At 34.2% G+C, this 24,944-nt stretch overlaps 1 protein-coding gene across 8 annotated transcripts in view; it reads right to left on the bottom strand.

Moving 5' to 3' along the window:
* Window positions 1-24,944, bottom strand: part of BLTP1 (bridge-like lipid transfer protein family member 1) — a 202,650-nt gene that overhangs the window by 83,173 nt on the left and 94,533 nt on the right. For all 8 annotated transcript variants that reach the window (XM_057546655.1, XM_057546660.1, XM_057546659.1 and 5 more), the window contains 18 exons: window positions 24,680-24,938; window positions 22,654-23,494; window positions 20,328-20,398; window positions 19,607-19,780; window positions 19,002-19,122; window positions 17,884-18,030; window positions 17,368-17,495; window positions 16,467-16,666; window positions 15,001-15,198; window positions 14,121-14,332; window positions 10,929-11,080; window positions 10,315-10,465; window positions 9,995-10,147; window positions 8,125-8,365; window positions 6,883-7,025; window positions 3,814-4,033; window positions 3,200-3,358; window positions 1,448-1,623 (listed from right to left, as the gene is read on the bottom strand). In XM_057546655.1, coding sequence (XP_057402638.1) covers window positions 1,448-1,623; window positions 3,200-3,358; window positions 3,814-4,033; window positions 6,883-7,025; window positions 8,125-8,365; window positions 9,995-10,147; window positions 10,315-10,465; window positions 10,929-11,080; window positions 14,121-14,332; window positions 15,001-15,198; window positions 16,467-16,666; window positions 17,368-17,495; window positions 17,884-18,030; window positions 19,002-19,122; window positions 19,607-19,780; window positions 20,328-20,398; window positions 22,654-23,494; window positions 24,680-24,938 — 3,746 coding nt within the window. The remainder of the gene's footprint in view (window positions 1-1,447; window positions 1,624-3,199; window positions 3,359-3,813; window positions 4,034-6,882; window positions 7,026-8,124; window positions 8,366-9,994; window positions 10,148-10,314; window positions 10,466-10,928; window positions 11,081-14,120; window positions 14,333-15,000; window positions 15,199-16,466; window positions 16,667-17,367; window positions 17,496-17,883; window positions 18,031-19,001; window positions 19,123-19,606; window positions 19,781-20,327; window positions 20,399-22,653; window positions 23,495-24,679; window positions 24,939-24,944) is intronic.

The following is a 24,944-nucleotide window of genomic DNA, read 5'->3' as shown; positions in this document are numbered from 1 at the left end:
TCCTTTTCAGCAACTTCCATGACTGTATATTACATTTCATCACCTTATTTTTCTTGCTACATCTGCTTTGGATCGATCCTCTTTTATTCCTATAGCTGAGCTACTAAGGACACAAGAGGTTCTAAATAACTAGACCCTCAGCACTATTTGGCAATCCTTCTGGGGGTCTGGTGAGCTCTCTTTCACATTCACTCCAACCTTTCCATATATCTAAATCACCTTACACAGTTTTTTATTGTATTACTTAATATTAATGTCTCTGGTAGATTTTAGAGTCTTATATGTAAAATAGTATAGTTGTCTCTAAAAATGTGTATTGGATGCTAATAAATACAATGAATGTATATACAGGCCAAAATAGACATAAAAAATATTTCTTTTCTCTCTCTTTTTAAAAAAAGTGAAAGAATCCCTAAAAACTACTCCAATGTATTAGAGAAGTAAATCTCAAGAAAGTTTAAAAGTGCTTGACACACTTCTTAACATAAATCACCTCCTATTGTGAGAGAAAGTTGAGGCTATCAATTTGCAAACTTACCTGTACAGTTATGAACTGTTCTTATTGCCTTCCCAAACATTCTCAGGGGAAAAAGTACTTTTTATGTCAAAAAGTATCTCTCTCTATAAATGACTTTAAATTCGAACACTTCTCATCCCTCCCTGAATCTTTCTCTATCAGTTTACCCTCCTTTCTTTTTTTTTTTGATCAGGACCTTCCTAATTCCTCCTAAGTAAAAAATATGCTCGAGTCTCTTTCATCCTGAAAAAATAACACCTCAATATCCATATCCCACTCTCCCACCTGCCTTCTGGTCACTCAAACTAGAAAGTACATTTCAAAGGATTTTGTTCTCTACTCCCTACATTTAGTCAATTAAATAAGATCTCCACAATATTTCTCCTTTACCTATCAAAGCCATAACCATCTAAGCTAAGAGCTTCATTACCACTTGTGTGAACTATATTAACTCATCTTTTCACCTCTAGTTTCTGTACTTCAATCCATTTAACACATTGCTACTCATATAACATTTCCACATGTACAGTTCCAGGCACTTTACTCCTCTGCTCTAAAATCTTCAGTGCCTCCCCACTGCTCGCTCAAGTCTTCACATAGCACTAAAGACTACAGGAAATGATGAAATTTAACTTTCTAGTCATGTTATTTTGCCAATCTCTATCTCCAAATAACAAAAATGTTGCTATCCGAGACAACTAACTATATGCCACTCTTCAGTTTAATGAGTATCTATAGATGCTTAATTTGTATTTATAATTAACCCATGTACTTTTTAAAGTTTCCTCCTTTTTTCATGAAGGCTTTAGGCAGACAGGCAAGGAAAAAGATTTTCACTAGAATTCCATGGTGCACATACTTGATGGTTCCAGCTGCTAAGTACTGCTCAATGCGAGGTCACTATAATTAGGGAAAAACAGACTGGCTCACCTGAGCATCAGCAAGCTGTACAGCAGGAAACCCTTGGTTGGCTTCTTCTACACCTACCACATCATCCTGACTAGTGCTATGCTGAGAATGTGTCCCATCCAAAGTATTCTGGTCACTAGACAAGACAGTGTTGAAATCTGAGGCTGAGGGTATTGTAGGAAGATTGGGTGCAACACCTAAAAGAGCAAGTGTTCAAAAATAAAATCTAAATTACTGGGAAATGAAAACAACATAAAGGGGCACAGCAAAGTAAACTTATGAAACTTGTATTATAATTGTATTATCAGACCATTTAAATTGAGAAGGGAAAAAATAGCACTTTCAGGTTATTTTACAGACATGATTTATTAATAAAAAATGAAATTAAACTTTATTTTCAGAATATATCACTCATCCTCGTACATGAAGTATGTATTAGAGCCAGTCACTCCAAAATATAAAACTTTAGGGCTGGAAGAGCTTTGAAAAAAGCATTTGATAGCCCATCAGCTTTGCACTGAGGAACAGAATTATAGACAGTAGCAGGGCTACAAAAAGCAGCTGCAGCAGGACAAAAGCCATAGGCGTCACAGAATCCCACATATAAATTTCTTCCCCACTATGCTTTCCCAAGGTGGAACAAAAATGAAATGGCACTATTTCTTTCTTCTGTACTCCCTTTATCCTTTAACTCGCCAGGCAAAGGACCTGTGATAGAGAGGAAATGTTCCTTTCTGGTTCTTTTGAAATTTAAACTCTATGCAGTAGTGAGACTATCGCCAGAAAAGTGCTGAGAGCTGGTAAAAGCACCATCCTTCTATCTTCTTCAACCAAGGGCCAGTACTAAGAATTAGCACGTCTTAGCGCTCTTAAGAGTCAGAATTAGGATCAGTTCCAGATTCAAAAGTGGTCCATGCACTGGCAAAAAAAAGGACTGAGTAAGTAGTCATATATCAACTACTTTTCATAATTTCATATTTTTTGTCTGAAGAAAATTTACAAGTGATCCAATAGCTGTTACACAGATTAATTTCAGCTGCCCTCAGTAACTAGGTTCAAAGGCTACCTCACATATTCTTTTTAAAAATATATACACATTTTTACAATAAAATAATAAATGCATCTAGTGAATTTGGAAAAACAAAAAAATAGCAAAGGATAGGAAAGAAAGACTGGCTCCATTTATGTTACTGGAAATAGCCACCAATATTTCTTTGTGAATTCTTTGCCTGTTTTCCTGCTACTTATAAATATTCCTTTAAAATTAATAAATTTTCCTCATTTGTTTCCCTCCTTGAGGGCAAGAATCTTACTTTATTCCTTTTAGTACTCCTTCCGATTTAATTAAATATTTAAGTAACTATAAAGAGTATACAGATGCTTGTCATTATTCCTCAGAGGACTCTGGATAAGCTGAGAGTATTTTCTATATTGTAGGTACACGATGCTGTAATTATACTTTGCATTTTTTCATTTACCTCCTCTTGGTGTTTTGAAAATTAAACCACACACATTAAATGGAAGTTTTAAACTCTTTAAATTATATATAATCTCGCATTTGACATATTTGCCTTTCCACAAGAACACTGAGCGACTGCTTACAACTCTCTCAATTGCAATATTAGCAAAGGCATTTCATAAATGAGCCAATTTCAACTAAACAGTACTTAAACGTTTGAGATTTTTTTAACCATCCTCTGAAAAACAGGATTTTAACATAACTTCACATGTACCCCTTAGATGGTTAAGTAAAATAATGTGATAGCTCAATACCTGTTGGGAGACTATTGTGTCCTGATTTTGTAACAGGAGATTCTTGCACCACACTTCCTCGATTACCCACAGCATTTGACATCCAATTATAGAAACTCACAGATGATGGCTCAGATAACAAAGGGTGTTCAGATAACATATCAGTGGCCATTGTGTTTCCTGAAAATAAAGTTTTACTGAGTATAGTATTACTTATGTACTAAGGAGCAGAAAATGTGATTTATTTTTTGAAAAGTCAGGTTAAATTATCTGCCTTTTGCATGTCTTTAAACTCACTGCACGATGTTGGTATTTGGACATTAAGGCATTAATAAATAATTTATTGCTATCATAATGGGAAAAAATTCACTGCTGGCTGGCCTAGACAGCATTCCACACCATGCCTAGGTTGATAGTAATGGCAAATGTTGCAATTTAAAAATGCAAACTAAGGGCCCGAGACACCAACAAGTTATAAGCAGAACAGTTTCTCAAAATACTTTCTCAAAGATAAGGTGTAATACAAAAGACTAGGTATGCAACCAAAGTATATATCTAAATAAACGTAAGTCCTGTTTTTGTTTTCTTAATCTCCCACAGAAGTAAGCTTATAATTGTCAAAACTAAGGATATACCTGTTCTCGTTAGGGAGCTACTTTTCACCGCTGCATTACTTCTTTGAGGGGTCCCTTCCAGGAGGTTGTGCAAGCTTGGGAAGCTTCCAGTCAGGTAGCTGAGTAGGCTCTCCTTCCTTGGACTCTCCTTAACTGGCACGCCTGTACGTCCCACATGCACCGGAGAATCTGTGGCAGTGTCACCACTGGTATAGCTCAGAGAATGATACGGGTGAATGCCCTATAAAAGGAACAACACGGGGCTCTTTCTTATGCACATAAAAATGACTACTGATAACCACGACTACTCACTGTTTTTATTACTAGTTATTGTTTACATTAAAACAACTGTGTCTATCTAAACAGTTTGTGTCTATTAGAATTATGGTGAATCCCAAATGTATGTAATAATGTTTTATAACTTTACAGTACAATACAAAGGACAGCATTTATTATCATTCATTTAATTTTAACAATGATTAATGCCCTTTAAAATCTGAAGAGGGAGTCTGGTGGTAAGATGTCTATCCCAAAATTCTTCATACTATACTACTCTTCTTGGTACTCTGATAATAAATTTCTGTGTTAAGACCTGATTCTCTGTAAAGCTCTAATATACCAAAAAGAATTTCCAGCAATTCTCTGAAGAAAAAAAAAAAAAATCAAAAATTACACAATTGTCCAATCTCTATCTGTTCTGTCACATCTAAGACTGGAATTCCAGATCAGTTTAAAACAGTACAAAGAAAGACCATGCAGACAGAAAGATCCTGAAAAGCAGAGATCTGAAACAAAGCACTTTTAATTTTAATTCTTTGGACTTTTGTAATCCATAAACAAAGGAATGTTCAAAAACATTTCTGAGAGAGAACAGCATTATAGCAAACACCTAGGGACTTCCCTGGTGATGCAGTGGTTATGAATCCGCCTGCCAATGCAGGGGACATGGGTCCAATCCCTGGTCTGGGAAGATCCTGCATGCCGCAGAGCAACTAAGCCCGTGCACCGCAACTATTGAACATGCACTCTAGAGCCCACGAGCCACAACTACTGAGCCCATGCGCCTAGAGCCCGAGCTCCATAACAAGACAAGCCACCGCAAATGAGAAGCCCACACACTGCAACGAAGAGTAGCCCCCGCTTGCCACACTAGAGAAAGCCCGCACGCAACAACGAAGACCCAACGCAGCCAAATTAAATAAATAAATAAATTTTTTAAAAAATAGCAAACACCTAAATATGATCAGAGCATCTGGAAAAACTATAAACCAGGAAAAATTCTGAGACAGATTAAGGGGTGGAGAATTTAAAGTGTCCCGGCCTTGTAACTATACTGCAGAAATAGAATAAGCCTATAGCCCAAACTTTAAAAAATGTATATCAAATTAAATGTTTTAATTAAAAGAGCAATACTTACACAAAATAAAACTTTCAAAAGCACAAAAGACTAGTCAATAAAAAAGTATCTCCTGAGCTCCAGTCTACTAGATCCTTTCCCCGAGAAGTCCTCTTAACCATTTCTTATCTATCCTTATATAAATAATTTGACTATATAAACACATATACATATTTATCTTTTTTTAACACACAGATGCATATTGTCCTATACTTTATTTTTACTTGAACCAGTGCACTTTGGTGATCATTCCACATCCACTTAGAGATTCTACTTTATCTTTTTGAAGTCTTCATAGTAGGCATCCATATGAGGGTACACTAATTTATTAGTCCTCAAATAGTCATTTATGTTGTTTCCATTATACTCCTATTGTAAATGGTGCTGTAAAGAATGTTCTTGGACATGTGTCCTTGAGCATTTATGAGCATTCATTTCTTTAGAATCAGTTCCTGGACATGGACATACTGTTAAAAGGCATTACATTTAAAATTTTACATTTAAAAATTGACAAACTGTTCTTCAAAGAGGTTATGCCAGTTTACACTCCCACCCAGTACCGTATGAAAGTGTCTGTTTTCTTACATCTTCACCAACATATACTATTAAACTTTCAGATTTTTCAACCTGACAGGTGGAAATGGAATCTCATTTTATTTTACATTTATATTTCTTTAATTGTAAGAGAATACATTTTCATATTTGTATATGAATTTCTCTGTGAACTGCCTTTATTTTCTATTTGGTTGTGCCTTTTTAGTGATTAGGAAGAGATCTTTACACATTAGGAAATTAGCCCTTTGTCATATGTCTTTCCATTTTGTTTACAATACTTTTTTTTCTGTGTAGAAATTTTATATTTTAATATAGTGAAAAATACAATTTACCTAATGGATTCTTGGTATTAATTATTAATTTAAGATTATACCCAGACTGTCAAAGGAAGTTAAAATATTAACTATTTGCTGTTTTCAGTGCTCAGAAAAGGAAACTACCAAAAAATAAGTAACTCACAACAACAGCAAATAACTTACTAAGTGCTTACTATGAGCCAGGTATTGTTCTAAGCATTTTTCATGTATGAACTCAATTATTTCTTACAGCAACCTTCTGAAGGAGGTTACTATTATAATCTCCATTTTTAACATATGAGGAAACTGACACACAGTGCAGTTAAAAACTTAAGTCACAAAACAATTAAGTGGCAGGGGCAGGATTGAAACCAAAGCAGTCTGACTCCTGAGTGGCAGTCAGCCACTCTGCTATCCATATGTCTTATTTTATCAAGCACTGGTTAAATTTCTTAAAACAAAAAAAATGTAATTAAGGTCATAAACTAGCCTAACTCAAACTGTATTCTGATCATGTACTACCTATAAAACTTCTCATGAAAACTAATAACTGTAAGCTGATCAACATTTCAATATTGTTTTTTATTGAATACAATATTCAATAAATTGAAAAGAGAGCCCTAAGGCTTGGTAGTTAAAGTAGTCCTTGTTCAATATTAATTACTGACTGTTGATATAATTTTCAAAGAAATGTATAAACTAAAAGTTACTAATCATGTTAATTTCAACATAAAAACACTTGAATATTTAGGGCAAATACCTAATATTTACATATGAGATAACAAAAGTTTAGGTCTTCTCTGTAAGTCTAAGTAACTCTAACCAAAGGCAGCAACAATGTACCTTTATTTTTAATGCAGAGTCACTATGGGTATGAGTCTTAGATAGTTTCCTCATTATCTCAGCTCCAGTTACAGGTCCAGAACTACCAGGTGGAGGCCGGTTGGCTGTTCCCTCCAGCAGCATTGTGTGTTCACTGACTGTGGCTGAAACAGTTCAAAACAATAAGTGGGCTATAGATTATCATATAATCTTGAAACAACAACTCCAATGTTCCTGGTTGTATAACTAAACTCAACTTTTCGTATTTCTTGAAAAACTAATTGTGCACTCTGCTATAACATTCACTCTTCTGTCTTTTTATTCTTCAAACCCCAGTCTTCTAACTCAGTCTCAAGAAAGGAACAAACAGCTTCTACTCAGTCTTTCACATGTCACCCAAATGGCACAGAAATCAAAAACTAATTCAACTATGCTGAAGAAAGTACAAAATGTTCACAGACTAACCTAGGCATTTGCAGATAATTAGAAGGGATGTTTACTGCACTATTCTTTCACTTTTGGGGTAGACTTGAAATTTTTTAAAATAATAAAATCCAGCCTATTACACATAACATATTTATTTGTTAAATACAAAGTTTTTCTAATTTATTTTTTAAAAGCTTGGTAAAGTATTATATGTAAATGTTCTGAAAGCTCTAATTTTAAGACTACTATCCTTTTCCATGGTACTTTTAATTTTTTTCCAAAATATCAAGATAAATTTTCATTGAATACTATATATCATGATAATAATAATTATCCTTTGAAAAAGCATTTAAGTATGCATGTATATTTCTGTAATGCATTATCTACTGCCTATGTTCTGGCACAGTCATTATAATGACAGAATTGTGAGCTGAATGCATACCTCTAAACATTATACAAATTCAGAACCAAACAGGCACCAGGTAAAATTCAAATTTAAAAGACTGGTATAGGGAGCATGATAAATAGACAAATAAAAATATAAATTTCAAAAAGAAATTCATGTGTTTCACTCAAAACATTCTAGTTATACAAAGATGTCTGTTAATTGTACTGGATAGATTAGGAGAAGAAATCTTCTGTATTTCACAAAATTAAACTTAGAAGTCAAGTCTGTATAAAGATTCCAACATTATTACCACTTACTTGGACTAATACAAATCATAGTTGTATAATTAAGCCATGACATTTTCAAATTTGGGACAAAAATTATTAAAATTATCACAAGTATTAGGTTACCAAGTACATAGTATCTAGCAAAAATATTTACAAAAGTACCTGCATCAAATTCAAATTCTGCTCCGTCAGCACTGGTGTCACTCTGAAGACCACCTCCGTTGTCCAGCCCAAGCCCATCTTCATGATCGTGGTCCACAGCTGACTGAGGTTTCAGGGGCTGAGTGGGTCGGTGTAAACTCACTCCTTTAAAGGCTGGTGTCACTACAATAAACTTCATCCACTGCCTTGCCAGTGCAACTAAACCTTTCTTTAAAGTTACCAAAGCAGGAAGGCCATCACTCTGTAACAACAATGACATGGTTAGGAGTAATCTTGCTGTAACAATAATAGTTACTATTTAAGTGTTCTGCATACATTTATTCATTTAAATCTCATAACTCCCATTTAGAGATGAGGAAACTGGAATTTATATGTTGAGTAATTTGTCCAAGTTTACACAGGAGAGTCACTATTTCAAGCTGATTATAGAACTCAATCTCTAAACACAATGTTGCATCTATCATAAACAACACAGCAGTACCAGGTAAATAAGAGACTAAACATGGGGTGTAAAAGTGGGATTTTCCTTAAGAAGCATTCAATGCACTTTACCTGCTTTGCTCAAATGAAGAATTAAATGTATTTTGTGCTACCTGGAATATTCATCAAGCAAAGAGGAAATTATTTCTTTCAAAGATTAGGTAACCACCCCTATTTTAACATTAAAAAATTAATAAATTACTATAGTTAAATGACAGACATAGAAGGATTTGTAACTGCTTTGAAACTTAAATATATGATCAGTAAGAATTACATAATTTAGAATATATTTTATTCCACATGGTGATGATTTTACGAAAGAAAATTTGCCTATTGGAGCCTTAGCCTAAGGAGAAAATATGCAACTCCTCTCCCTCCCCTTTCCTACAATTCCTTGTATTAGGAATAATAGCTTTGACTGAAGAGAGCCATTTACTAGGTGGCAGGAATCACCTCATTTACTTTCTGAGGAACATCAGGTCCCTTAGCCTGTCCTTTCATTCCTAGACTCAAGTAAGAAGGATCATCTTGTGTTTCTTCCTCTTACATGGAAACCATATCCCGGCAGAGCATCCATCCATGAGAAATGCCTGCCTATGACTAGATGGGCAAGTTAACCTTGCACTGTGGATCTCCCAGTCTTCAATTCACAGGGTGGGAGTAGAAAGCACTGTATCAGCCTGAGGTCTAAGTACCTTCATGAAATCCATAATTTACTCCAGATTCTTTCATTAGAGGTTATCAGGAGCTTGACTGGCCATTAATAATACTGATACATTGATTACTAATTTGGCTAAAGATTCCTGTGTATTCTCTATTGACCAGAAAATTGGAGAGGAGAGGGAGATCCTCAAGCTCTAAGCCTCTAATCATGTGCTTCCATAGTGCTTTTCTAGTGCAGAGATATACTGTATTTATTCGTACAGTTACATATTCCCCCCTCAATCATTAATTAGTCCTTATTTTATTAAACATTTCTGTGAAATTTGACTCTAATGACTACTCTCTTGCTTGAAATTCTTCATAACTTTGGTTTCTAAAACCTTCTTTCCCGGTCCTTCTACCTCTTCTTTTCCCTCCTCAGCACTCTGTGTACCTCTATGTGCCCTCTCCATGCTCCTTTAATTTTGGTATTTATCAGGGATCCATCCCTGACCAGTTTCTCACTCAACGTATCATCCCTAGAAGGCTCATCCATATCCGCAGCTTCTAACACTTTCATGCTGGCAACTCCCAAACCATTCATTTGAGCCCAATCTTGTCAATAGGCTGGATATCTAACCACGTTTCTCCTTTGGACTTCCCATACTCATCTCAAACCTTGTGGGTCAACGGCTACTCAACAGAATAGAGGCTTTTTTAAAGCTAACATATGATTCCGGTAACTCACCATTGTAGCGTCATCAATGATGGAGTAATTTGCCTGGTGCAGGTAGTGATGTAGTATATTACACAGTAAACAGGAAGGATTTTCTTGGAGAAAGCGGGCAACTTTTGTAAGTCTGTTGTATTTACTTCTTAGGGGAAAATGTACACTTTTATTCTGTAAAAAGCAAAACAACAGATTCAGAATGACACAGCAAAGATACAACAAACAAAAGATATCTAGAAATTAAGAACTTGCAGGTCTGATGTTTTCCAACAATGATAATAAGGGATCATTTTCAATAATAAACTTTGTATGATACCTTGTATTGTTGAAAGACATACCTCTAATGCTTCTGTCATTATGCATCCCATAACAGCGCAAATTCTCAAGGTTCCCTCGGTTTCTAATTTGTTTAAGGATGACTTGAGTTGATCAATGGGAACAAGCCATGCACCAACAGCAGGAGTTGCAGTGCTTAAAAGGTTTAGCTGCCTTTTAAAATGAAAAAAAAAAAAATTATAAAAAGAAGTGTTAAGATTTGTATTTCAAACAATCTCCCATACCTACTGTACTTAGTGGCTATTTTATTTAGGCAAAATTACCTTTCCTTTTGACCACTAGATAAATTCTGAACATATAAGTAGGAAATGCAAAGAATAGATAACAGAAAATAAAGAAAAATATAAAAGTCTGTTAGAGGTGAAAAGAGTATATAAAAAGCTTATGGCAGGGTGACATGTAAAAATAAAACTAAAACCCTAGGAAAGAAGAAGGGTCAAACAAATTGGGAATAACGTCTATAGAAAGTATGAAGTAGGAAAGATGGAAAAGAAACTGGCAACCCTAATACTAGATATATCAGAAAAACAATTCAAAAAATACATGAGACAGAATTGTATGTTACTTAAAATAAAGAAACATCAAGGGATAGTAATATATTTTTAAAACTTTTTACCTAGAAAATGCATGTGCAGGAGATCTCACATTGGTGGGAGCCGCAAAACTAAACCAAATTTCCTTGATGGTCAACTTCATGCTACAGGAATCTGGAGGTGGAGGCATTAAAGGTAGATCTTTTTTCAAATCATCAGATTCAACTCCTTCATCCTATATAAAACAGAGTATCAAAAACTTATTAATGTATAGTCCCTTAAAACCACTAGCACAGAGTGTTTTACGAACAAAACCTTTCTATCAAATCAAGTTCTACAGATAACACCGTGATATAAAACAGGTAACATAAACCTTGCTCAGCCTAATCCTTATTCTGAGAAATACCTCTGGATCCTTGAAGCTCCAAGGAGCACAGTCTGAAAAACACTGCATTATAACGAACCATAAATCAGAGATCTTAGAACTAAAGTGTTTCTCTCAATCACTTCATTCAGTCACATTTGTTTAGGGATACTGTTTTTTTTCCTAGATGAGAGAAAGAAGTTTTATGACTTGCCAGAGGTCATACAACTATTAAGTTGGAGAATGAGTGACAGCATTAAGGTCTTCTGCTTCCTACTGCAATCTATTTTCCATTCTATTTTAATAGAATATTTCAAACTTCCAAATAAAGTGCCATAAGAAATACTATTATAGCCTATGTTCAAATAAATAACACTATACAATAAAAAATTCTTAGTTATCTTGGATGCTAGTAATCTGAATCTGTATTGAGAAACAGGAATAATATTTTTTAAACATGTAATCACCACTCTTCAGAATGCAGGGAGGTAAGAAGCATAATATTAAAGAAACAAACAAAATCCATTGCCTGTTATATCTGTTTAATAGGTTTCTAATTCATTTTGAGATATTCTTGGTCAAGATAAAGAAAAGATTGGCATTTTCTTGTGGGATGATTAAGGAATGAAGAGTATCCACAAAACAGCTTTAAATCCTAAATGTTACAAGACAATGTGAACCATAGACCCTAGTAATTTTAAAGTCAGCAGGCACTAAATATAAGTCCACATTCCCATATCTGCAATTCCAAAATCCACAACATTCTGAAAATCTAAATCTGTTTTTGTGGCATCAAAATCTGATATGAACTTGTAAGAGACTATTTATCCCACTTGGTGTTTTTATTCATGTCTTGCTGTAGAAATATTCAAATATTTCAAGATGTAGTACTATCTCAGATTCCACTAGGAGTTTACGTAGCTTATACACACACCATATTACCTTTATTTTATTTTTTTATTGAAGTATAGTTAATGTACAATATTGTATGTTACAGGAGTACAATATAGTGACTCACAATTTTTAAAGGTTATACTCCATTTATAGTTACTATAAAATATTGGCTATATTCCCTGGGTTGTATAATATATCCTTGTTGCTTATTTTATACATAATAGTTTGCACGTCTTAATCATTTATAATGGAATCTAAAAAATACAACAAACTAGTGAATATAACAAAAAAAGATGGAGACTCACAGATATAGAGAACAAACTAGTGGTTATCAGTAGGGAGAGGGAAGGGGAGAGGGGCAGTATAGGGCTACGGCATATTACCTTTCTTTTAAAGAAAAAAAAATCTGAATTCTCAAATACATCTGGCCCATGGATTTCAGACAAGGGCTGTGAGCCAGGCAACTGAGTATATACAAATATACAGAAGACAGTCTAGAGGAACTTGAGCTTTAAAAAATGGGAGAGGGGCTTGTAGATAATAAGCAAGTACTTATAACAACATGTGAAGCAAAGTAATAAAAAACTTGGTCTTTGACTGACTGAATTTTTGGTGCCTGTGGCACATCTAAATGATGATATCTGAAAGGCCACTGGATACAGTTCTGAAGCTCAGGTAAAGGGTTGATGCTGAAGGCATAACCGATGGGAAAGAGCAGTGTCATCAAATTATGGACCTGGACCAGGAAATGAAACAAGTGAGGGAGTGGACATAGAGCAAGAAGAGTAGCCAAGAACAGAACAGGGGGGGAACACCCACACATTTATGAAGGACAATGAACTGCGTAAGGAAATGGACCAAGAAAAGTCAGAGAACCAAAAGAAAGCAGCATTACAAAATTCGAGGGCTTCCACCAAGGAGAAAAGGATCAGAGAGATTAAGGAAGATACCTGAGTTTCTGTCAAGTATTTTAGAAGGTGAAGGAGAAGGAAAGAACAGATAGGTTCTTCCTAGCTCTTTGTTCAGTGAGCAGCTGCTATATATTTTAATTTCCTTAATCGAAGTGCTAATCCCCACCCAGCTCTCAAATACTTCCGAAGACCTCACAAGAAAACTGCGATTAAAACCCTTTACTATGCATCAAATCAAAATAAACGTTTCAAAAATAAATTCCCAGAAACCTGGGTTCAGGAGTGATTTGCCAATGCATACTAGATACCCATGACACATTTCTTAGTTAAAAGGTGGTTTCTTTCCTCTTCAATTGGTCTAATTTTCAAATGATCAGAAGTGTTACGTGTGTTTAAGAACAACATTTACCAAGTTCTTACTATGCTGTAGACACCGAGTTAAGCCTTTCATATGTACTGCCTTCACAACTCTAGGTCAATATCATTATAATACTCCTATTTCAGAAACATAGGAGACAGTAAAAAAAAAAAAAAAATGTGCCCAAGGTCACCAATCAGGTAGTAGTACAACTATTCTGTAGTCTAGAATTTTGAATATTTTCATTATTGCTGTTACTATATTCATCACCATGAAATTATACCATAATAAAAATAAATGAGTTGCATGTAAGGTGTTCTTCAGGCTTCCAAATGAAATAGGTAGATATTGACAAAAATATTTAAACTTACATGAAATACTACCAATAACAAAACTGTTTATTTAAAAAATGAATTCTGCTAAAATCCTTCAAATAAGATAAAAACAAAGCCTTCTTTTCTGAAATTCTATTAATTCATTAATTCAACAAATATAATTAAGTACTTAACATAAGCAAAATATTATGATAGGTACTATGACAGATATAAATATATCTATAATATGGTGCCTACATTTCAGCAATTATACTCTAGTAGAATATAATCACCAAAATGCCTTGGCTACCATTTAAGCAAAATCCACAACATGGAAAAACAAGGAAATATACTACAGAAATTAAATGTGAATTGGGCATGTAGTTTTCTATTTTATTTTCCCAAATCATTATTATTATTAGAAATTCACCAACTTGTTCATCGGAAACAGAATTTCCATTTAAGTCTGAAGAAGGGCTTGTTCGGTCACAAGGAATATTATCATCAGAGACATCAGTATTATAGCCGCTGCCAGTTGGAGAATCAGAAGAATTATTGGATGTCAGCACTCCACCCCTTTCCGTGACATTAGCTTTACCCATAATTCCAAAAGTATTATATAAAACAGCACCAGACTGTCTTCCTCCTATACAAATGAAATAATTTATTTATTAAAAACACTGAGTGTCTCAATGCTGTACTCTATAATATCCATAAAAATAAAAAATAAAAATCTCATGAAGATTTTTTTTCTCACCAAAACTTTGCCCTTATCTACAAAAGTGATATAATACTGCAATATCAGGTAAGGAATTATAGGCATATACACTACTATTATATATGACTAAGCCTAAAAGTCTTATACACAATTCAGCTTTCCTATTTTAATGTATTAGTCAGTAATGTAAAAGAAAATAAATATAAGTCAGTATCGCTGAATAAAGGATTTACAGTATTTTCATCGTATATGGCAAGGCTCTACTAATCAAAGATCCAGTTTCCAAAGATGCAAACTTCCAAAAGTTAAGAGGCTTTATATTTTATTTGAGAATTTTTTCTGAACTATGCACTGCTTTGCTCAGGCATTTTACATGTCTAGATGCTCTGCTAGTTTTGAATCACACAATAATTTCATTAAGTTCCACTTATGCAATTGGGATGGGGCACCCACTCCTAGTAAATAATCCCAGATGCCACACTTTCTGCTTGAATATGCTGATTCAGGTTACTGAAAGTCATGATTGTTCAAAACTTTTCAGCAATGTGTGGCCAATTTGTTCCCCACTTAAGCAGACATTTTTATAAAATGCTTACCTTTTATGGTTAAATTTTCAAGTCCACATTCAAACATTATCCAACCCCATTTTTCCTGGCTGGGACCTATTCGAGTTACATCTGGAACAGCTTGCTGATCAGTTTCATCCACAAAAGCAAACTCATCCAACTCTTCAAGAGTAAATAAAACTTTGGACTTCTCAAAGGGGATAGCAGTGATGGCACAGGTACCAATATCTATTATCAAAAGAAAACAAAATGACCATTTTTAAAGACAGAGGTTTGTATATTTTTTAAAAAACAACAAATAATGTAAGCATTTGGCACAGTGGTTGTCTTAAAAGATATCTTAGTATTCTGTCAAAAAGAAAAATAAACAAATGAACCAACCAATTTCTAAAATAGCGCTGCCTAATGTCATACTACTTAAAAAGTGCCAGAATCATGTTGAAGTTAGAGGGAGAAAAGAAGATTCCACAATTAACAGATAAGTGCTCAGAGACAGGATAAATTCATTTCTGAGAGATTATAGGGTACTCTAAAAATCTAAACTTAAAAAGTTCCTGAATAATTCAGCTTCATAGTAAACTATTTTTAAATACTTTCTCATTTTACAAAATAAAAAATTATTTTAATTAATTACCTAGCCTTAGGAAAAACATTATTTTCCAGGAAAACTATAGCTTTCACTCAAAGATTGCTTTATGCTAACATATTTTATATAACAACTCATCACAGATATTGCCATAATTCCATCCCTTTCAATATACAATATGGGAGCCAACATCCTGAGTGCCTGGCAGAGATTTTTAGTTTATCTTACTGTTTTTTCATTTCTTTCTCTGATTACAGCTAATGAATACAGAAAAGCAAAAAGAAGATAAAAAAACACATGTAAATTTACCACCCAGAGATAACTTGCTTACGTTTGAACTAAGTTTTCTTCTAGCTCTTTAGAGATCATTTTACAAATCCAGCTTTGGTTCCCACCTTTCGTGCAGCAGTCAACCATGATAATTTCCTCAGTTCATTAAAAATTCTTCAAAGATATTATTTTAAGAAGCACAGCCATGTCTATTATTCTTATTGCTGCTATATTTTACAGATTTGACTACCTGCTTTTGATACCACTATTAATTCTTTTTAACAAAGCTGTGCCTATAGGATGATTTTAAAAAAAAAGAAAGACTATAAAGATCATACTCTCTCTGTTCTACAGTGAGCAAACAGACACCATGAAGAAAACAGATGCGAGATAGAAGCAGTTCCTAATTTGGGGCCATACCACCCACCTTCCCACCAAAGTTTACCTTCCATCCTGCATAGAATGTGAGTAATGAATAGTTAAATACTATGTGTTCAATATATACAGAAATACCTTTCTCTTTCTTATATTGATAAAATACTCAAATTGTAGCAATTTTCAAAGGAAAAAAAATTGTTTCCTTTTGCAAAATCCTCTTACATTTATATATGTCAAAGAAAAATATGTTGTAGACTCCTACCTGTTGTATCAAGACCCCTCAGTTGCCCATGAACTCGATGAATGTTTAACTTGGCTGCAATCTCTTTGCCTTTTTCCGCTCCAGCATTTGATCTGAGAGATCCTGATGACTGAGGCTGCATCTTAGTGGCATGAACATACCTATCAAAATTTGATGTTCTACCAGGGTCTGCACTGTTTGAAGTCTCTTCAACCACACCTCTTTATGAAAAAAGAAAGAGTATGATGGTTAACATTTAAATAATATATAGTTCAGTAAAAACATTTAACTAGTATTTAAAAAAAATTCCACTATTTTAATTAAACCAATATTAATAACAAATTCTTCAGTGTTTACTAAAAGATAGTATGAATAAAAACAGTACACGGCTTCCCTGGTGGCGCAGTGGTTAAGAATCCGCCTGCCAATGCAGGGGACACGGGTTCAATCCCTGGCCCGGAAAGATCCCACATGTCACGGAGCAACTAAGCCCATGCACCACAACTACTGAGCCTGTGCTCTAGAGCCCGTGAGCCACAACTATTGAGCCCACGTGCCACAACTACTGAAGCCTGCGCGCCTAGAGCCCGTGCTCTGCAACAAGAGAAGCCACAACAATGAGAGGCCACGCACCGCAACGAAGAGTAGCCCCCGCTCGCCGCAACTAGAGAAAGCCTGTGCGCAGCAACGAAGACCCAACACAGCCAAAAATTAAAAAGACAAATAAATAAATTTATTAAAAAAAAAAAAAGTACAAACTTTTTAAAACCTACTTTGCTAATCTTAAAGTGAGATTTGAAATTCCAATACCAGTTCTGAGTTTTAACATTAGAATTTCCTGAAATGTATTAAAAGGATGGTTAAGGCTTGCTTTTACATCCAGCAAGATAGTCATGGCTGAAATTAATTAACTCTTTCTTACCTGTTCATACGAACTTGTGTAGCAATTCTGTCAAAACACAGTGCTACTAAGGAAACATGAGTCACACTTCTACTAGGAGCCGAACTCGGAGATTCTTCCACTGAGGCTTGTAACAAACATAAGTTCACCTAACACACAAAATGTCACATATTTCAGAGTTGAAAAGTAAAAAGTTATCACTTAAACATAAGATATATAGGAAAATGAAAAACGACCATTAGGAATGGCATATCTATGTGTATGAGAGTAATGAAGGCAAAGCTTATAAACTCTCATAAAATAATAATTAAATTCTTACTGGATCAATGTGAATTATTTTAGTAAATATTACCCAACATTATGCTTAAGTAAACTATTTACATTACATTAAATGTTACATTAGATCATCAAGGAAATAAAATATATATTTTTGATATTATAATCTACTCTACCACCATTCAGTTTAGTAAATACAAAGGATAAAAACCACCAAAATATTCTCTTTCAGGAAAACTTGTTTAAATATTAAATATTTACCTTTGGTATGCTAACATTAGCCTGAAGACCTTTAATTGTTACATTATCTTGCTTCATCATAAGATTTGTCTGTGCTTGTCCTTGGTTAGTCATTCCTATGGTAGAATGTTCAGTTTTTGTTCCTCTAACATCCTGTTTGGAAGATAGCTAAAAAGATTGAAAGCAGAATTATTATTTCACAGACCTTTCGTAATTTCCATATCATCTACAACAGCAACTTGTTATTCACTGTGCTCCTTTATACCCATCTAGGTACCAGCTGCCATCTGGTTTAGCATTCCCAGTCTTAAAGTCCAAACCTTAGAAAAGCTAGAAAATAGACTGGCAGCCCCAGTGTTGAGAGAAGTGATAACATAATAAAGCAAAATCAGCCTACATAAAAACATGTACTTGAGAACATATTTGGTTTCTGATAATTAGCTCCTTGTTGGCTGGGAATATTTTCAAATTTCTTTTGATTTGTACTCCTCTAGCCGAACTACCTATCACATGAAATGCCAATATATTTTGAATAACTGGATCACTAAAAACAATCAGCTTTACTTTCACCTTGCCTCTGGTCCCTAGTCCAAATGCGACTCAGATAAATCTGAAAGTCAAGTGGACCATCACTAGATGAGGATCAATCACCAGGATACGACTGCTGAGAAACTGGCTTTGTGACTAGGCCCACAGTGTTAAGTAAACTATCGCACACCAGAAGACAGTGACTTGATTCACCGAGGTGAACAAAAGTAACCTCAAAAATATTAAGATACAAGTGATCTAATCACAGAGGAAAGCCAAAATAATATGCAGATTTGCTTTCTTAGAAAATGAATGTACCAGTCCTAAACAATGCTCACTCACTTAGGACCAAAGCTCTTTAGGAAAGGCTTAGAATTAAACTACTTCCAAAATAAAAGAAAAAATAATGCTACATTTTAATAAATATTTTACTCCTCTTATGCTATCTCTTATGGAGCCAATGACATATAAAGATTATTTAGAAATGTTCACGTATTCCAATTTAAATGACTAATAAAATTTTAGTATATTCAAATTTTTTTCAAGTTTGGATATTATGTACCTATGAAGAATACTCAATTTGCCACACTCACTGAACAAAAAGTTCTTACATTTTCTGAGAAGGTAGTCTTGCTATTTTGGACAGCTTCCCTGAGGACTTTGACATGTAGATCATCCACAATTGCAGCTGGATGTCTAGTACTAGCACAATGAACCATGGCTTCAATATACCTGAGGGAAGAAAAACAGTATATGAAACATTTTAATATCACTTAATACTATGATCTAGTTTATCTAATCTATCCCATTATGTTCCATTCTAGATTTTATTCATCTTAGTTTTGTCTCCCTAGATAGACTATATCTCCTTGCAGGACAGACAATTATTATTTCCTCTTTATACCTTCATTAACCAGACAGTAGTAAGAATATCAAACTTAATAATTAGTTCCCGGGTATTTGATAAATTTTATGCTTATCAGCCCAAAAGCAAAAAGTAGAAAATACAATGTAATATAATTATTATAATATTGCAATATATAATTATTTAGGTTGAAAAAGTAATAAATGATAACTGAAACATAGTCCTTTTAAAATATATTTTCATTTTTATTTAATCAAAATAGCCATCATCATTCTTTTTCATGAAAATACTATATCACATACACTTATTATTCTATAAAATAGTAGTTGTAGTTTTAGACAAAATTAATACCTGTCTAAAGCTTCAGCCACTAGGGGAGTCAGAACAATATCAACGGTTCCTTTTACTTCAACTATGGCTGTTGTTCTGGTCTGAGAGACTGGTTGATCCAAGGTCCACTCTTCTGTTAATGTTTCATCATCTGTGTTATCAACAGCTTTCTTTTCCAGAGGAGTATATGGTGTACTATACAATTTAACAAGCAAAGTATATATTAAAAAGACCAGTATATACATGAAAAAAATAGAAGTTGGAGCTTCCTTAAGATGAGTGACCCTTAAACTTATACTTATTACAACTAAAAATTTCATGAAATTGGACTAGATATTATATGTCCCAAATACTCTTCAAGGACAAGACAAATGAGGCAGTAAAATGCAAACTGATCAAAGATGGTTAATACATCAAATGGTAAAAAAAAAAAAATTTTGATATATTTACTTGGCAGGGCTTTACCAAAATATGAAAATTATAATACTGAATTCTTGTTAGTTCCCAATTTGAATATGCCAAGTTATGGTTTGCATAGTATGTCTAAAAGAAATGTTACTGACTGCTTATACATGTTGGCAAAGCCATGAAAGACAACAGAGTTGAATTATTTGGGTCAATTTATTCATAAAATAAAGACTACAGTCAAGTAAAGAGTGGTTATTCCTCAGAATGAACTCTATGTATCTCATAATCAAGAAAGACTGACTTTAAACTTCAAAAGTATATAATTTTTACTTACTTTGAAGTTGATCCTGAAAGCTGCATCCCTCTGTCTAGTAAAGAGTTAGCTGTGAGCCCTTGTTTGATAACCTAGAATAATATAAAACATTACTTATAGACTAGAATTTTAATATTAATTATTCTGTAATTTTATGCTATAAACTGATACTTGTGAAATCCAAATTACCTTGTTAATGTGATTTTGACAAGTATGATATAAATATTTAACAAATTGAAAAAGTCACAGAAAATATTCAACTGGCAATTTCATTTTCTAATTATTCAGACAAATGACAGAGTACGGCTGTGAGGATTCAGCAACGAGAGTAGACTATACAACTAAAGCTTAAAAGCAAGTGCTTCAAATGTTTTTCCTCTATAGTTCCTCTTTAAATTGTGCTTTTCTTAGAAAAAGCTAATTTTAGAGCCTTGTAGCACAATCAACTTTTAAGTGGGAAAGAATCCCAGAGTAACATTAAATTATAGGAAAAGCTAGATTGTATTTTATATCCATAAAAGATAACAAATAAAATAAATAATGCACTTGAATAACCAAACTAAACCCCTTTAAATGCTAGCCTGTTATTTAGATTTAATGAAGAAAAATAACTTTCTTATGTTCTATTTTTGAAGTTGTTTAAAGATATGAATTCCTTGACTTATTTTCTCCAGAGATTTGACTGCCTAATCAAACTAGATTTATTGAAAATACTACAATAATTCTAACCTCTCACAGCAATTCTAACCTCTATTTTTCACAGCAAGTGCAATTCAGTTTTATACTGGAACATTCATTTACCAACATATTTTCACATGGAATAAAGAGAACATTTTAAAATGTTTGGCATGGGTAACTTATCTTAGGCAAGATAAGAAATGGGCACAACCTTAAAATCAAAATTTTGTGACTCTATGTTTCTTCTTCCTTCAATACATATTACTCAAATGCATTTATCTCTAAGGATATTTCACTCCACTTATCACATTTCCGTCACTATTTAAGTCCAAGCCCATCATCTCTTGCACAGGCTGCTGCGACAGCCTCCTAGGTGATCACCCCAGTTCCTCCTTGCGTAATGACAATTCTGTTCCACTTAGTAGCCAAAGTACATGAGATCACATCACATTTCCTTAAAGCTCTCATGAACTTCCCAATGAAATTAAAATTCTAACTACTGATACCCTGGTCTACAGGTCCTTAATGAACTGGCCTTTGTTCAGGTCTCTAACCTCACCATGTGCAAAGCTCTCTGCTAACTCACTATGTCTCATGCACACTGACTTCTTTCCCACTTTAGAACTTCAGCAAGGCCGATGCCTGTGCCCTGGATATAGTATATAGTACCCCTAAGTCTTCCCGTCCTCAGTTACTCCTCATCCTTTAAGTTTCAGTTTAAATGTTACCTCCTGTGATAGACCTTTCATGTCAATACAAGCTAGGCAGCCCCACCCCCCATTATTCTCTATCCCAGTATCCTTTATCTTCATAAGACTTCTGAATTTATAATCATATACTGTACTTATCCATTTATCTATTTACTGCCCGTCTCTCACCCTAAACTATAAGCCCCATGTCTGTTTCCCTCACCACTGAATATCAAGTGATTGACACACAGTAGTATATAATAAATATCTGAATTTAAAATGAGAATATTAACATTTAGACACTTTAAACAAGTATATATGTACATGTTACTATATACCACATGAGATTCTTGAATTGTTCATCAGTTCCATAAGATTTTATATGCTCAATTTTGGTCTTTAAAATCATAAAAAGTTCTCTTATAAATTTATAATTTTATAAAAATGTCTTCATATTGGATATTATCACTAAATTTATTTTGACCTATTTTTAGCTTTCCTAAAAAAAAAAAAAGCTATTTACAGAATACATTACAGAAATGGACAATAATTAATTAATATTAAATTATAGGATCTCAAATACCAAGTGTACAGAACTGGATTTGCATAGAAGCAGTTATGGATTAATATAATAGAACACCAACAATTAAAAATTATTTCAAAATTTTACTTTTAAGACACAGAAAATATGAATTCACAGAGACATGATCCTAATCTTAGAATATAATGTAGACACAGACTATACGTTAATTGTTAATATTCTGACAATCAAGTCTGAAACTATTCCTTAATTTTATATGCTTAAATTTATAATACTCATCAATAAACCTGAGGCCTACTGTCGTACATGAAGCCATGACTTCAGGAATTTTATCTTTCAGAAAAGTAGCTAAATGACTGAGAGAGTAATTTTTTAAATATCTTAAAAATCAATTTTCCTACATAAATTTATCAGTGGAAATTAATGATTTGGCTTATACCTTAAAAGTTGGAACAGAAAGCTGTTCAAATGATGATGAGCTTTCTTCACTGGTTGGTGTGTCCAGATCGAGGGGGCGATGCAATGAGGACTTAGAGGTTCTTTTGTTGGTTGGATGCTTCACTGACCAATTAATTACTTGGAATTGTGTAAGGTAAGTCTGGTAGCAATTCATCACAGGTTGTTGAGAAGTAATCTGTTCGCTCTCTACTGTTTTCTCACTTTCTACAACATACAGATGCTCTATAACACCATCCTCTCCACCTAATGCAGAAACAAAGGAAGCCTGGGAAGGATGAGTTTTGAATGGCAGAGTCTGGGGATCCTGAATGCTTTCTCCATGGCCAGTAGTAAGTGGTCCTTCTACACTGTGATATATGGAACCCCTACTGTAGTCAATCTGCTGGGCTTGCTTTTTCTTCTTTTTTCTACCTGGATAAGTTCCAGGGCCTTCGTCACTGCTAATGGGCTCAAATTCTTCAGCTGCAGAAAAGTAGGCTTCACTATCAGCCATTGACATGCTGGAATCCATTGATCGATATTGATGAAATGAATTAGAGTCTGCTGATGGTGTATATGGAAATGAACCAAAACTTCTTCTCTGCTTTGGTGAGTCTAGTACATTTTCATCACTTCGGGAGACATCACTACTAAACTGGACTCCAACCGTAACAGGCTGCTTGTCCCCATAAAAGGCAGCAGTAAGGCTCTTGGTACTTCCAAGTCGGGTGGAACATACAGAGGCTTGTCGTTTCAAGGGAGATCTCAGAGGAGACTGACCTACTGACTTATCCTGAGTATTAGGAGACACAGGGCTATTTCCTGAAATTTCTGTAGGAATGCTAAAACAGAAAGAAAAACCATTAACATTTACTGCACACCATATAATTTAAGTATAAATAGAAGTACTTATAAAATCCTTTCTGTATATATTAATCATTTATTTTACAAATAAAGGAAGCTGTAAACTTTTGCAATAAAATATCCATACAAAGTAGCAAAGCAGTACAATATATGTTCCTACCCCACACAGTTCCAAAAAAAAAAAAAATTGAGGCAACTTAAAACACAATAAAAATTTAAAGAAACCCAGAGTATAATCTTCTATCCATAATCCATGAACACTAAAGCATTTATAAGTTTTTTTTTCCCCACATCCTTTAAAAGTTTATATAACAAAATATACCAGGGGCCTTAGATTAAATGAGAGGAAATAAAGGAGAGGGAGAAGTCACAGATAACCCCAATATTTCTGACTTCAGCAACTGATATACTAGTGCCGTTTACTGAGGCACAACAAGTTGAACATGATAGGCACAAGATCATTTTTTAATATGCTGAGTTTGAGCCCTCCATGAAACATCAAGAAGGTAGCTAGGTTCATAGGGACAAAGGTTTTGGATGGAGTTTTTAACATTTATAAGATGTTAGCTACAGATCATAATTGAAGCCAAACAGTTACTAAGACTGCCTAGGGAAACAGTATAGAGTCAGTGGAGAAAAGGGTACATAACAGTCTTAAGGGATAATGACATTTAACAAATGGCAGGCTATAGGAGGAAGAGAAAGAACAAGGGGAGGGAAAAAAAATGGAGGACTTGGAAATAGAGACGGAGAAGGAAAAGCCAAGGAGATGGGAGGAAAATCTGAAATGTGCTATCAAGTCGAGAGGAGAGTGTATTTCAAGAAGCAAGTAATCAACTAGGGGCCAAAAGAAGGACCAAAAAATATTCAACACACTGGAAGGATAATATCCAAATGTTAACAATGGTTCACTCTCAGTGGTGGGATGACAAGAAATATTCATTTTTCTTATACTTTTCTGTATTTTCCTAACATCTGGAATGAACATATATGTATTACTTTTGTAATCAGAAAAACAACAGCAAATGGACATTTAAAAATAAGTTCAGGAGGAGAAAAAATTCTCTACAACAGGTGAGTTGAGAGGAGAGAAGTTTTTCTTGCCACAGTTTTAAGCACTTATAATCCTACGATCAGGTTTCTAAATCTAATTGAATACTGACCTTACTTGGCCATCATCTCTTTTCGTACCATGCAAGAATTCTTTTTGAACCAAATGATTATCGGCAACCGAAGAGGGACTTTCCTTTTCACCAGCCAGTAGAGGCTGTGCAGCACTAGAACTACTATTCTCTTCTGAAGAAGAGGATGAGCTATGAGATCGTAATGGTACTTGAAGACTAAGGTGCTGAGTTTTTCTCTCTACTTCTATTCCCACTGATTTGTTTTCCCATTCTTTCCTCTTCATGCCATTCACATTACCTAAAC

This window comes from Balaenoptera acutorostrata, chromosome 5 (assembly GCF_949987535.1).
Source record: "Balaenoptera acutorostrata chromosome 5, mBalAcu1.1, whole genome shotgun sequence".
Taxonomy (NCBI): Eukaryota; Metazoa; Chordata; class Mammalia; order Artiodactyla; family Balaenopteridae; genus Balaenoptera; species Balaenoptera acutorostrata.
Note: the sequence above shows the minus strand (reverse complement) of the source record. Positions and strands in the feature narration are given on the sequence as shown.